General features: G+C 47.0%; 5 protein-coding genes across 5 annotated transcripts; 2 read left to right on the top strand and 3 right to left on the bottom strand.

Annotated features, from left to right (window-relative positions):
• The first annotated feature begins 11 nt into the window (after nt 1–11).
• F4807DRAFT_69442 (uncharacterized protein) lies at nt 12–1,833 on the top strand. Its single transcript, XM_048003361.1, has 8 exons — nt 12–282; nt 377–492; nt 564–699; nt 789–816; nt 884–977; nt 1,107–1,249; nt 1,372–1,476; nt 1,543–1,833. Exons 1-7 carry the CDS (start codon nt 209–211, stop codon nt 1,462–1,464), a joined length of 684 nt encoding a protein of 227 aa, XP_047854608.1. The 5' UTR covers nt 12–208; the 3' UTR covers nt 1,465–1,476; nt 1,543–1,833.
• F4807DRAFT_423776 (glycoside hydrolase family 5 protein) lies at nt 1,827–3,392 on the bottom strand. Its single transcript, XM_047997814.1, has 3 exons — nt 3,142–3,392; nt 2,753–3,079; nt 1,827–2,657 (listed from the first exon to the last, which is right to left on the bottom strand). Exons 1-3 carry the CDS (start codon nt 3,331–3,333, stop codon nt 1,950–1,952), a joined length of 1,227 nt encoding a protein of 408 aa, XP_047854607.1. The 5' UTR covers nt 3,334–3,392; the 3' UTR covers nt 1,827–1,949.
• A 244-nt stretch (nt 3,393–3,636) lies between these two features.
• F4807DRAFT_423773 (uncharacterized protein) lies at nt 3,637–5,728 on the bottom strand. Its single transcript, XM_047997813.1, has 5 exons — nt 5,121–5,728; nt 5,042–5,061; nt 4,866–4,976; nt 4,429–4,814; nt 3,637–4,362 (listed from the first exon to the last, which is right to left on the bottom strand). Exons 1-5 carry the CDS (start codon nt 5,341–5,343, stop codon nt 3,831–3,833), a joined length of 1,272 nt encoding a protein of 423 aa, XP_047854606.1. The 5' UTR covers nt 5,344–5,728; the 3' UTR covers nt 3,637–3,830.
• Nucleotides 5,729–6,133: 405 nt separating this feature from the next.
• Nucleotides 6,134–9,444, bottom strand: F4807DRAFT_423769 (putative multidrug resistance protein fnx1). Its single transcript, XM_047997812.1, has 7 exons — nt 8,684–9,444; nt 8,494–8,627; nt 8,313–8,436; nt 8,051–8,257; nt 7,619–7,978; nt 7,187–7,554; nt 6,134–7,127 (listed from the first exon to the last, which is right to left on the bottom strand). The coding sequence occupies exons 1-7, from the start codon at nt 8,857–8,859 to the stop codon at nt 6,832–6,834; spliced, it is 1,665 nt and encodes a 554-aa protein (XP_047854605.1). The 5' UTR covers nt 8,860–9,444; the 3' UTR covers nt 6,134–6,831.
• A 329-nt stretch (nt 9,445–9,773) lies between these two features.
• F4807DRAFT_423767 (cytochrome P450) lies at nt 9,774–11,889 on the top strand. Its single transcript, XM_047997811.1, has 5 exons — nt 9,774–9,971; nt 10,041–10,191; nt 10,247–10,306; nt 10,351–10,965; nt 11,041–11,889. The coding sequence occupies exons 1-5, from the start codon at nt 9,909–9,911 to the stop codon at nt 11,730–11,732; spliced, it is 1,581 nt and encodes a 526-aa protein (XP_047854604.1). The 5' UTR covers nt 9,774–9,908; the 3' UTR covers nt 11,733–11,889.
• Nucleotides 11,890–12,947: the final 1,058 nt, after the last annotated feature.

The following is a 12,947-nucleotide window of genomic DNA, read 5'->3' as shown; positions in this document are numbered from 1 at the left end:
ATTCCTTCCTCTCCCCTCGCTCCTCCTTTTTAGATAGACTTCCAGATGACTTACGCATAGATTCATAGTGATCGCCCAAACACTAGCTGCCAACGGAGCCAAGGTCTACATCACAGGACGCCGCGTCGACGTCCTTGAGACAAGCGCGCACGTCCACGGCACTCCGGAGAGACTCGGGGCGGACGGGGGCAGTATCGTGCCGCTTGCCATGGACGTTACGTCGAAAGATAGCGTCAAGGACGCCGTCGCGGTAATCAAAGAGAAGGAGGGGTTTGTTAACATGTGAGTTCCGTCCTCCTCTCCCCGACTCCTTCCCATCCATCGCAATGGAGTATCTACCTAAGGACATACCTTTCTCACGATAACGCTTCGCTAGTCTCGTCAACAACGCCGGGGTGTGGGGCGGACGAACGAGCGCGAGCGCGCAGGACGGGCCGGACGCTTTTAGCGAGGCCATGCTGGCTGAGGATAAAGAAGGTGCTTGGCAGAGATGTCAGACAACCCGCATACATGAGGTCGTCATCATGTGGGTTCTTTTACGCTGACTGATTATGGTTACACAGCATTCGACGTCAATGTCACCTCGCAATACTTCGTCACGGCCGCGTTCCTACCCCTCCTTGCTAAGGCGATCTCGGGCCCGACGGGAAGGGTGGGCAGCGTGATTAATAACTGCTCGATGGCTGGGTTGTTGCGGATGTGAGTACCTCGATAGGTATCCGATGATGGGCTTCGATAGACGGGATAGGGGTTTACTAGCGTGATGACTAATTGCAATCGTTCTATAGGTCGCAAAACCGCCAGTTCCCTTATAACGTACGTCAGGCATACAATAAATTCCCTAAAGGTTTTAGCGCATGGCTGACAGGTCCGTGGATAACAGGTTAGCAAAGCCGCGTTCATACATCTCACACGCCAGCTCGCGTTCGAATTTAGCCACGAGCAGGTGAATGTTCGAGTCAATGGGCTTGCTTTAGGTGAGTGACTACCCCTTACCGTTTTCTCGCTCCAACCGCTTCAATATGATCTACCATATCTTCTCCTTTATCATGTTTCATCGTTGTTTTTTAAAAGAAAAGGGGCCCCAAATGGCGCTAATGTAACAGGATACTTCCCATCCGAGATGACGACGGGCGAGTCGAACGCCGAGAACGAGAGCACGGAGTCAAACGAGGACTTCGGGAAGTTCCTTAAGAGCATGGGCGTTAGGATACCCACCCGCATGGGGACGCCGCAGGAACTTGCTAGTGTACGTTTGATCTTTTTTTTTCTTCATTACCCCTATCTTTGCTATGTAAGCTGGGTTCGACTCTGAGAGTTGTAGAATTAGCGACCACTAGAAAACAATTTGCTTACTGATTAACGTGCTAGGTCGTGCTGATGCTTGCCACGAACGACTTCGTCTGGGGTACTGTCATGATTGTCGACGGCGGGTTTACCTTGGCGGTTCCTGGGAATATGTGAGCTAAGGAGTAGGTTAGTATTCTAGGAACGTAGAATTGGGATTGAGTCATATATTTATTCATATTTTGAAGTACCTAGTAGGAATAATGACTTTGTATGGCGAAGAAGAAAAAAAGGGGAGATTGGATGTGAATCGAACCTGCGTGGAAACAAAACGAGATTACCAAATGACACGGTGAATCATTTCGCGCTGTAGAGCCGCAACCATAACTTAGGTGGATGTCCACAGCGCACCACTTTCCCATTGTGCCATTTGGTAATCTCTGCAAAGTGATCATTTGTCTATCTATATAAACCTACTACACGTTGTCAGGTGTCAGTTGCCTTAGCAACTAGCCGTGACCAAATGACCATGTTCCTACATTCTACGAAATGAGTCACCCACATTGACGTTTATTCATGTAATCTCATCTATAGATTGGTATTCAGTCTAGCTCAATGTTTCAGTATCCCATGACTCTGTAAAAAAGGGTCTCACAATCAGCCTAGAGACTGTTAACTTCCTTGGCATGCTCATACACCAGCGTCTGCGCCTCCTCATCATCCAAGTAAATAGTAAACCCATCATTATGATTCCGCCCGTAAGAGTACCCCGAGAAGCCGTACTGCCAGTACATATCCGCCATGCCCTCCTCGAGCATGATCTTCTGCCACCCGCCCTCTACCTCGACCCTCGTCGCGTTGGACGCGGGGATCCCGTTCTGCTCCCGCACCTCCGGCGTCATCCACCCGTACTCCTCGTGCACGACCGGCTTCCCCGCCTCCCTGGCCGCCGCAGCATGGTCCCGGATCCACTGGTCCGTCCACGCCACCGTCTTCGTCCACCAATCGGGGTACGTGTGGAACACGCCGAAGTCGACGTTGGGGAGCGCTAGGTTCGCGTCGAAATCCCCCCCGTCCGCCCCGTTGTACGCCCAGTCGTCTGAGGCCCGGTTGAACCCGCCTTCGCCGCCCCATGTTACTAGGTGGTTCGCGTCGACGCCCTTGATGTAGGAGCTCATCTCGTCGATCCATGTGGTTAGCGTGGCGGCTGTACAGTTGTCGGATGTGGGGAGGTTGCGCACGGCGTCGCCGCTGCAGCGCGGCTCGTTGGCGAGTTCCCAGGCCATGATCGTCGGGGAGTTTGCGTAGCGCGAGATGAATGTTGATATGTACCGCTTATACGCGTCTTTGATCTGGGGGAGGCGGTAGAACTGTGGGCTTGCGTTAGTGTTAGGTGTACTGCGAAGAGGGTATGGAAGAGGGAGAGGGAGAAGAATTTGAAGTGGGAATGGGTGGATGGACTTGCATCGTCGTGGTACTGCCCGCCGAGATTGATGGTAAAGACGTCCATGCCGCCGTAGTCGGCCCAGTTGTTGGTGAAGGTGACGATGAGCTTAATGTCCGCCTTAGTAGCGGCGTCGACCACCTTGTCGAACTCGGTGATGTTGATGGTGGACGTGCCGTTCGCCCACCACTGGAAGATAGCATCTGTAGCGCCCGCGCCTTCGCCGCCGTACTGAGGTAAGCCTTGGGGGTCGAAGGTCACGTTCTTGTCGTTGAAGCCCCAAGTGCGGAACACCTTCAACCCGGCATCCTTGGCAGCAGCGAGTCCAAGCTCAACATCGGTCGCATTCTATGTTCCGATCAGCGATGACATCCTTAGTCGCATGGAAAATAGTGTAAGGTATTGTTTACGCTGTCGAAGGGAAAATAGTACGCATTGCTTCCAGCGAAATTGAAGTCTTTCCCATCGAGCTGGAATTTGCCTTCCTTGACGGTAACGAAGCCCTCAGGGGCTACCCTGCTTCTCATTCTGTGCAAGGAGGCAGCGTGGACTCCGCCCGCAAGCAGAGTGAACGACAGAAGACTGGATACCGTGACGACCATCCTGACGATTGATCCTGTTTGCAAATTGATTGCAAAGATTGACCGCGAGTGAATTGTCGGGGTTCATTATGATTATTTATTCAATCGTGGTGCCATTTCCTCAATTTAGACATTTCCTGTTTCGGCATCCGGAGGGCCTGGAACCGCCATGCTGGGATCCCACTAATTGAGCCTCCTTGTAGCATTGTCGACCTTGATCCACCACTTAGAGGCAAGAGTCTTCTACCGTAACAGGGGCACTACGGCATTTGCGATTTAACGCGATGACACCTTCAGCTGTGAGGCGCGGAGACGACATATATCTACGAATATCGGGACCATTGGAGTTATTTAACTCAAAGGCTTGGTCATGCTTGTAATCCTATGGACTACAACAGATAGAATTCAAGTTAAAGCAAGAATCAAAATGATATATTAAAGGGTATTATGAAAGACCGTAGGGAAGATGTCTCCGATGCACTATTTCGATCATATCTAACCTCCAAGCACCTATCTCATCAATCAGAAGAGTCGCAGTCCAACCAAGGTTGGTGGGGACCCCGGCGATGAGGGCTCTTTATATCCGGGTTTTCACTAGTAGTGATGGCAATTTCCGTGGTCCTAAGTATTCCTCCCTCAGAATGAGATATGAATCCTTCCTCCTGGAGTTGATCATTTCCCTCGCCGCTCCGTGTTCTTACAGGCTCCAATTCAGTGAGATTTGCCACACTATCCACATCTATCCAAGGGGCTACGTCAGGGGGCGCGCTTCGATGATTTGTTTTAGGTCTTGAAGGAAGTTGAGAGCTAGTCGTAGAGGGATGTTGTGAGAATATTGTGCCCATCTTATCTCGAAATCGGAGACCAATACTCGGCAACTGAAATCGGTAACGGAACAAGACAGGGATTGCCGGGACACAGAATATTAATCCTGCTGTTGCACATTCAGCCAAGCCCCAGACTAGGTATCCAGAGTAATCGTAGGTAAGGTCAGTAGAATAGATCATATTAACTGAAGAAGCAACACGGCCTGCAGCGCACACACAAGTCCTGTGACAAATAAAGGACCATTAGTGTTCCAGATACCTTGACCGTTATGAGTGAGGAGTGACGCACATGATGCCTACTGAGAAAATTGCTGAAATTCCAATCCTCTGTCGAGATGACAATGATAACTTCCAGATAATCCTATGTGGGACCAACAGCATGAGGATATCGAAGACTAGGTGAATGGATGTGATAACGACGTTAAAGATGACGGTATTGATACATGTCCCTGGGAGATATCGGCGCCAGATCTTTTCTCGTGGTGTGCATGCGTAATTGATACAAAGGACTGTCGCAAGGTATAGACAGCAGTTGGCGACGATCATGCCATAGCAAATCCAGTAAAAGGTGTTGCGAGTGGCTCTCGGAACAAAGAAGTGAATCCATTCCAAGATTATAGCTACCTTGACCAAGGCGAGAGTAACGCAGTATTGAATAGTCACGACAATGTAAGACTGTCTTCGGTAAGTAGCTTTTCGTAGGGTGCAAATTTTAAGTGAACTGACATAAATGAATCCTTCGAGATCGATCACTCGCATATTCCACTGTCTCACGAACAAACCAGGACTTGAAATTGTCATGGCGGCGAATTTTGCTGCTCCAGCAACGAGAAATGGCTATTCTATGTTAGCATAATGCTATATATTGTACGTTAATAAGGCAAGGGTAGGGTGTCGGTTACAAGTGCAACAAGCCCGATATCTAGTTTGAGGTAAGTTAGTCGTCGAGGAACCTACGAAAAGGGGGTTTGGAAGACTAACAATCTTCAAGTCTGGCTTTTTTCATATAGAATATTCTCGTATAAATCCGGGCTAGGTAAAATAGGATAGATAGAGTTGAACACACGGAAATTACTGCAACAGCTAGTTTATTATTGTTAGGCGGGTCAATGAAGTTGGGTTCAGTCCCAGGAGGAGGTTCTAAAGCCGGACCCCTTCTAATGGCCTCGATTGCTGTATCATTGAGAGATGCACTAGAAGCCATCTTTGTGATAAAGGAGAATACCCGAGGAAAGAATCAATGGTTGGACCAGAGAGATAACCAGTGACAAGGTATATATCATTCATTTGAGGCCTGCGATGGATTGTTATTGACGGTGAGGACTACGTCCTCCCCCCTTATCAGCACACTCATCCTCAATCTCGACTGGGTGCACCAACACCCAACTATCAGAAATATCGGTTATGGTGACGAGGCTGCCAAGATGGTGAGATCATTCTATGACCGAGAGACCTTTTTTAAACAATATAAATACATTAAATAAAGATAATATGAGGATTGTTAATTTAGGTACGTATTCCATGCATCTAATGAGAATATGTAACATAATAGGACGCATACTATATCCATATAGAGTAACACAACAAGCAATATGAAAATGGGCAGAGTGATTGAAGATGTATAATTAGAGGCGTAGCCATCGGAAGACAAAGTTTGGGTTCAGCTTCCATTCGTCCGCGCCTGCGATGACGTGCATGTAGGTCTGCTCGACATTGCAGCTGATGGAGCCTCGGATACGTCCAGTTGGGAGTCTCCTAGCCTATAGTGCCACTGTGCGCCAACTTGCATTCCGACGCCGTTATGAGGCTCGGCGCTTCCTCGTCGCCCTCATATAGGATTAGAGGCTAGTATCCAACGCTTTCTCCAACAACTAACAACCAATAGACCCCCACCATCACGATTTCGCTTTTTGACCATTCATATGTGCTATGCTAATAGGTACTTGGGTACGCACGTACCGGGTGTTTACTAATATGTTACATCCAATGTTGAGAGACGAAAGAAAAAAAGTGATGTGCATGAAGCGGTGTATATAAGTCTGACATGTGCCGCAACCAGGCATATGATCACAATACCTCCATTACAGCACATAGGGCCTACCTAAAAATGTTACAAAACTGACGGCCAAAACATTTTTACTTGGGAGCGGATAATATATCATACCTAGTATTTTACGAACATTAGTAGGGTTACGCGAGAGTTACTTAGGTAGGTGACACCTAGTATCTGAATGTCTTCTAAGATATGGTATGCATACTAGCACTGGCTTGTGACGCCTCCCCGTACCTTCGGCACTGCGCTTTTCCTAAGGAAATGGACAGCAATTGCTACACCTCCGAAGGTTAGCCGATATACTGAATTCAACCTAAACTACTACCTATATTTCGCACACGATGTATCGCAAAAGCCTTACAGCCCCGGAGATTAACATTCTTCAAAGTTTAGTAAGAAAGACACATATTCCAGCTGTTCTTCCTTTTGTAGCTACCTGAACTTAGGTTGAGTAGCTGACCGATATCCAATGAATGTACCTATCTTGCCGACACAACCATGTGATACCACAACAGTATTAGAAATATAAGGCAGTTTCAAAGCGCCTACCCGAAAGCCTCCTTGGACATCTTGCATAGGTAACCTCATGATCTTCTGATTGAAGATCAATGTTCCATCAAAAAAAGAGTGGATGGTGACTTAGACAGTAAGCTGCTTCTTCCTCCACATCAAGAAGGTACAGGGGATTTGTAATGCCGCAGAGACACATAGGACAAGGACCTGGCGATTGTAACTTTCTGCAAGGAGCAATCGGACTTGTTCTTGAAGTGCTGGTGACAACGTAGGTATGATTGCAGAGAGGGCATCAGTATCTGAAATACCAAGAAGTGTCTGCAGCTTCGGCCTGGCATAAGTGTTGGAAACCGAGGTCGCAATTGCTAGAACCAAGGAACTTCCCATCATCCTGAATTGGGACCCAGCGCCCATGGCAACGGCTAAGACAAATTAGAATGGTATCCCAAACGACGGAGACGTGGAAGACGGCAATACTTACCATGGTCAACCCTCTCATTTACAAACTGAATCATTATGAACAACAGTGCAAAATTAGATCCGCTCCCGAATCCAGCCATGACTTCTAAGCCGTAGACTCGTGGTGGTATAGTTAGAACCTTTGGAAGTGTGCCTAATAGGGCGAAGGCAATCACTTGTAGGGCGGAGCCAAACAATAGGATGTATACAGGCGGAACTTTGTGTTTTCCAGCGAGAGTAGATCCAACAATTGATCCAATCGGGATCAAAGCCGTGAAAGGGATTAACTTCACACCAGCGCCGATACCAGAACTGTTATATACCAACTCGAACCTCTGTGGGATGATGAACATAGAAATAATAGTAGGGCCGCCGAGGAAAACCAAGTTTCTTATGAATATGCATTAGCTGAATCGTTCATAATTTGAAGGATAATCAAGCCAGGAGGTCTTACAGTAGAATTCCCATCATGTGACGATTATTCAAAAATCGCCAAGGTAGGATAGGCTCCCGAACATTGTTGGCGGCTGTGACGTAGTACTCCCACCAACCCAGAGCAATCCAAAGAAGTCCGGCTATGGTCAACAAGGCAATGACATATCCGGACCTCCATGGGAATTTCTTGTCGGCTTCCTCAAATGCCGAAGTCAAAGCTAGCGTTGCAAACAAGATGAGTATATTACCAAGTATGTCTATCCGACTGAGCGGACTCTTGGCCGCGGCCTTCTGCCGGTAATTCACTCGATCTCCATATGGAAAGCCATTAGGGATGGCAAAAATTCCAATGACAAACGCTGGAATGCATATCGGAACACTGTGGTACCGATCGAATGTGAGTAGATCTGCAGGATAATATGGAAACGCGTAACATGGGGTTTAAACTAACTTCACGATGAAAATCCATCTCCAAGTTGTCCCGGAGGCTATGGCTCCGCCAACGATAGGTCCCACGAGAAGTGCCAAAGCGTTTACTGTAGAGATATTCGATACGTATTGGGCACATTTCTCTGGTGGGACCAACTCGATGACAAATATTGTGGCAAGGGACCAACAACCACCCCCGCCAACCCCCTGTAACGCTCGAAAGACAGCACTGCTAAGATGTGAGCATTTGTCCAAACCAGGCGTGGATGTTGGTCGTGTCTCACAGCTGAACTATAGTTTGTGCAGCAGAGCAGGCGGCAGAGAAGACGATAAAGATAAAGATGGATAACATGAAGATAAGCTTTCGGCCAAATATATCGCTAAACTTGGCGAAGATGACGATGACAGCTATTAAGATCTATTAGTGACGGAGGAGACGATTAGTTCGGTGATCGAGTGACGTGCCTACGTATCCTAGCAAGTAGGCAGAAACAACCCAGCCCACATTCTCAAATCCTCCTAGCTCGTCTGTGATGGCAACTAAAGCTGTAACGACGACGGGGACTTCGAAGTTTACCATGAACATCATTATTGCCACACTGATGAAGATGTGAGTGATCTGTACGTTCACGTGTGGTTCGAAATTTCCACTTACACGGCAGAGATGAGCCAAAACCTGGGACCTTGGATGTATACGATCTCGCGGCCATCGACTTTGTCAGGCTGCTGAGCAGCCAAGTCAACTTCTTCCTGCTCTAGGTCGGACTTGGGCTCAGAAATTTTATCGAAATTGTGGCCGTTTAGGCCGATGTTCGATTCGAGCTCCATCATGGAGTATTGAAGTAAACGTAGTCGATCTTGGAAAGCGGGATTCTCCAAGAGAAGTGAAATTTCCTAGGAAAAAATGGATGACAGAGAGGGACTGATTGATTTAAACGGACATTCAATAGAAAAGAATGTTGGCACCTGGTGCATTGTATCATGTTTCATTGGCGAGCAACACTCTTTCAATAACCAACACACCGGTTGTAATAAGCGCTGCAGCCTTACCGTTACCCTGCCCCTATCTCCCTTCATGATTGGGGTCCGATCGGGATATGACATATCGGGTCAATGTGTTCGTATGTCGGAACCCGGTGGTGTGTCACACTTAATAAATTTTCAGCCTGACTGTCTGAGATTTGCTCTGTGCGCTTTACGGTCTGTCTATGCCTTTTATCAGTTTCAACATCTATCTGGGCCACGAAGCGGCATATCAAGCTGGAAGGCTTTTGTGACGAAACGGATGGAACGATCCGAAAGCTTTATTTTTAGTACCTAGGTACGACTGAAAGATAAAAATCGTTGAAACACAGCTCTTTGCTCTTAGCAACGTGGCACACTTGCAGTGTTGATTAAGTAGTCATGTTGGTTATTGGACGTTGTTTACTCCACGATCTACCGATCAACCTAATTCTTTAATTGATCGCGTAACCGTCTGCTCTGCTCACGTTCACCAATTAATTAGCATTGCCGCAACGCTTTTCGACTTATACGGGTTTCCACGCAATCATTGGCTAATCTACGCAGTAGTTCCTGTTGCCGTTTTGGGCCGGGGGGTCGGGGGGCCGGGGAGAATGGGCCACGACAGGGGGGGCAGATACTACCCAAAATTGTGCATAGAGCGAGGCTATGCGATGAAACCTTAGTTTTCGACGAGTCTTTCCTTAGCAGCCCCTAAACTGCGTATTCTATATCAGAATATTCTCAGTTATTACATACGCTGCTGTCCTTATGGACTTTGTCCTAGCAGTCATCATATACCTATCCTTCCGGATTTCGACGTTCCTACGCAATGGCGGTCACTTTCACCTTCAACCATTCTTTTACCTTGTGTTGCCATGGAGTTGCTTCAAAGTTTACTTCTGCATGCATTAAATGCTGCATTTTTGACCTTAATATATGTAAGTACATCACCGTGCTTGCTTACCTTACTTGCCATGTTTGCCTAACAAGACTAACACCCATTGGAGCACATCGCTATTGGTATACACCGTCTTCTATTTCATCCCTTGAGAAAATATCCCGGCCCCCTTACTGCAAAACTGTCAGGCTTTTACGGTGCCTACTATGCTTGGGGGCGCAACCTTCACCTCAAAACATGGGAAGATCATAAAAAATACGGTAAGGAAATCCATATTCATGTAGTAGTACAGATTACGTTCCCTAACCGAAATAGGTCCTGTGGTTAGGCAAGGACCTAACAAGCTTGTGTTTAACTCAGCCGGTGCTCTACGAGGTAAGATCTGAAGGACTTGACGAGGCTGTTGCTAATTAACTCAGATATATATCAAAATGAACGAATCACAAAGTCTCGTGCTTATCTCATTGCACAACGGGCACCCAGTGTCTGGGGCCTCTTCAGTACTATGGACAGACAGATGCATCAGAAGAAACGCAAGCTCCTTGGCCCAGTAGTCGGCAATCGGTCGTTGCAAGCGTTCGAGCCTACTATGATAGACCAAGTCGATATTTTCCTCCGTAATTTACTTCTATCATGCCAAGATAATTCTTCCACACCTGTCAACATGACAGAGAGATTCAGTTACTTGACCATGGATATCATGAGTCATTTTGTATTTGGATATCCCCTAAATCTCCAATCGGAGACGGTTCATCGGTTCATGACTCGTTCTACCCCGAACATATTCCTCAATGTTGCCTTGCAGTTACCTTTCTTGAGCAAGATTCCTGTGTCGTATTTTCGACACATTCGGGCCCTGTTAAGGGGAAGTCAATACCACAATACCCAAACAAAGATGATCAAGGCACGCCTAGCCAAGAGTTCGCATGCCAAGCAAGATCTTCTTTACATGTCAGATACCTTGCAGATACCCGAGGATGACAATACGTTCATTGAAGAGGCTCGGTCCGAGGCTACGTTCATTCTCCTAGCAGGTTCGCATTTCTCGGTCACCCTTACATGATTGCCCACTATCATGGTGCTTTTATTGACTCAATGGTGGAAACTAGGGAGTGACACTATGTCAACTTGTCTTAGTGCATTATTCTTCTATCTTTCAAGGAATACACGATGCTACCAGCGACTTGTCAGCGAGATCCGATCTACATTTCGTAATGGTGGCGAAATTCGGAGCGGGTCACGTCTTGCAAGTTGTCGCTATTTACGCGCATGTCTTGACGAGGCTCTTCGGATGTCTCCGCCGATACCCGGCACTCTTTGGAGAGAACAAGTACTAGAGAGCTATAGTGGTACAGACCCACTGGTTATCGACGGTCACATCATACCTCCGGGGACCGAAGTTGGCGTGAATACATACGCCCTTCACCACAACGAAAACTACTTCCCAGAGCCATTTGAATTCAAGCCAGAACGGTTCCTCTCTGGTGACGTCGACATAGATAAACGTGCTTACGAAGGATTCGCCCCCTTTTCTATAGGCCCGCGTGGATGTATTGGGAAATCTATGGCCTATACAGAAGCGAGCATAATCGTAGCCAAAACGCTTTGGTATTTCGATTTTGAGCAAGCGCAGGGCGAGGCGGGCGAACTGGGAAAGGCGAAGTCCTGTGGACTTGGCCGTATGGAAGAACGGATTGCTGAGTATCATATCCGTGATGTATTTGCTACTGAACATGATGGACCTTGCCTTAATTTCCGCCCGCGAGAACACTACGCACACGATCTCGGGAAGGTTCCTTGATTTCGGATACGGGTACGTCATTCAAGCGAGGTGTTGGAGTACTTCGCATATCCCCCTTGGCGATGGGAATTTGTATGTATGGCAATATGTACCTAGTAATTATTTTTATGTATAAATGATTAAGATTGCGATAGATTAATTATTTTGCGTACCACAGATCAACCGTCGTAGTGGATAATTGCATACGGGCTTACAGCTACTTAGTGTTAATGTAATACGGGTATGCAAGTTGCCACGAATTGATCTCGGATTTTGATGCGGGAACTAACCCGAAAAAGCTTCATGAGGCTTAAAAAGATTTGCTGACATAACTTAACCCCACCCAATCAATAAAAGATGAAAGGACCGATTTATGCTTATACACATGGCCCCCAAGGATGTTGGTCTATTAATATATTGAGGGCTGTGCCCAATTAATCTAAATTTTGCATTGGTTGGTTCATGATACCTGTATGTTGGCTTTTTTGTTACCATCCTTAATGATATTTAACGCCAAGCAGGGTTTGCATGACTGTTGGCCCTTCGTGCAGTTTTCTCACACGCTCCATATACGAACAAAGCAATGCACGAGATGATTAACTTGCAGCCAACTCAGTAAATGTCAATACCTTGTGTCATGGACAATGTTCGTCAGCAAATCCCCCGGGTACTGAACCCACAAAAATGAGGCGACAAGGAAGGTGTTGGAGCATATCGTAAAAGTTGTAACACGAGCCTTATCCCAACTTGACTTTCATTGGTCCATACCTATTGATGTTATATGTACGACGAATACAGAGTACAAAGCGATTCGCACCACGAGGGTTAATATACTAAACCAAGTTTTCGGCTGCTTTAAGTCTAAAAAGACCTACACCAACAACATTCTATCCTCCTAATCTTTTCTAGGACTTCGGCCTTGTAGCCGAATTTTTACATACCTCCGTTTGCCGGTAACCGACGCGTTTTGTGTAGTAGTCCAAGACAACCATCATGTATTCAACATCTAAGTACTACCTGAGGTATGCATTCTTTGTAAAGGATGTGTCAGGGATTGAAAACCCCTTGCCAGCTTTGATCGCTGCACGACATGATTGCATAGATAGATCCTCAGGGTTTTCTTCCGCTCGAAGTTAATCGGATGAGGTGTTATGATGTCCTCGTGGGTAAGATGAAGATGCTTGATAGATCCAACCCGTGATAGTACCTACATACGTGGGGGAAACGGGACGGCCC

The sequence above is a fragment of the Annulohypoxylon truncatum genome (genome assembly GCF_022578515.1).
Source record: "Annulohypoxylon truncatum strain CBS 140777 unplaced genomic scaffold F4807scaffold_14, whole genome shotgun sequence".
In the NCBI taxonomy this organism is placed as follows: domain Eukaryota; kingdom Fungi; phylum Ascomycota; class Sordariomycetes; order Xylariales; family Hypoxylaceae; genus Annulohypoxylon; species Annulohypoxylon truncatum.
Note: the sequence above shows the minus strand (reverse complement) of the source record. Positions and strands in the feature narration are given on the sequence as shown.

What these genes read in the sequence shown, in the direction of transcription:
- F4807DRAFT_69442 (XM_048003361.1), top strand. Translation starts at nt 209, where the DNA reads ATGGACGTTACGTCGAAAGATAGCGTCAAGGACGCCGTCGCGGTAATC. An exon ending in AGAAGGTGCTTGGCAGAGAT is followed by an intron (nt 493 to 563) that starts GTCAGACAACCC and finishes ATGGTTACACAG; the next exon opens with CATTCGACGTCAATGTCACC. An exon ending in ATGGCTGGGTTGTTGCGGAT is followed by an intron (nt 700 to 788) that starts GTGAGTACCTCG and finishes ATCGTTCTATAG; the next exon opens with GTCGCAAAACCGCCAGTTCC.
- F4807DRAFT_423776 (XM_047997814.1), bottom strand. Translation starts at nt 3,333, where the DNA reads ATGGTCGTCACGGTATCCAGTCTTCTGTCGTTCACTCTGCTTGCGGGC. An exon ending in ACTATTTTCCCTTCGACAGC is followed by an intron (nt 3,080 to 3,141) that starts GTAAACAATACC and finishes ATCGGAACATAG; the next exon opens with AATGCGACCGATGTTGAGCT. An exon ending in GCGGGCAGTACCACGACGAT is followed by an intron (nt 2,658 to 2,752) that starts GCAAGTCCATCC and finishes GCAAGCCCACAG; the next exon opens with TTCTACCGCCTCCCCCAGAT.
- F4807DRAFT_423773 (XM_047997813.1), bottom strand. Translation starts at nt 5,343, where the DNA reads ATGGCTTCTAGTGCATCTCTCAATGATACAGCAATCGAGGCCATTAGA. An exon ending in AAAAGCCAGACTTGAAGATT is followed by an intron (nt 5,062 to 5,120) that starts GTTAGTCTTCCA and finishes ACCTCAAACTAG; the next exon opens with ATATCGGGCTTGTTGCACTT. An exon ending in ATTTTCTCAGTAGGCATCAT is followed by an intron (nt 4,363 to 4,428) that starts GTGCGTCACTCC and finishes TATTTGTCACAG; the next exon opens with GACTTGTGTGTGCGCTGCAG.
- F4807DRAFT_423769 (XM_047997812.1), bottom strand. Translation starts at nt 8,859, where the DNA reads ATGATGGAGCTCGAATCGAACATCGGCCTAAACGGCCACAATTTCGAT. An exon ending in TTTTGGCTCATCTCTGCCGT is followed by an intron (nt 8,628 to 8,683) that starts GTAAGTGGAAAT and finishes CATCTTCATCAG; the next exon opens with TGTGGCAATAATGATGTTCA. An exon ending in CTACTTGCTAGGATACGTAG is followed by an intron (nt 8,437 to 8,493) that starts GCACGTCACTCG and finishes AGATCTTAATAG; the next exon opens with CTGTCATCGTCATCTTCGCC.
- F4807DRAFT_423767 (XM_047997811.1), top strand. Translation starts at nt 9,909, where the DNA reads ATGGAGTTGCTTCAAAGTTTACTTCTGCATGCATTAAATGCTGCATTT. An exon ending in GGAAGATCATAAAAAATACG is followed by an intron (nt 10,192 to 10,246) that starts GTAAGGAAATCC and finishes TAACCGAAATAG; the next exon opens with GTCCTGTGGTTAGGCAAGGA. An exon ending in TACGTTCATTCTCCTAGCAG is followed by an intron (nt 10,966 to 11,040) that starts GTTCGCATTTCT and finishes GGTGGAAACTAG; the next exon opens with GGAGTGACACTATGTCAACT.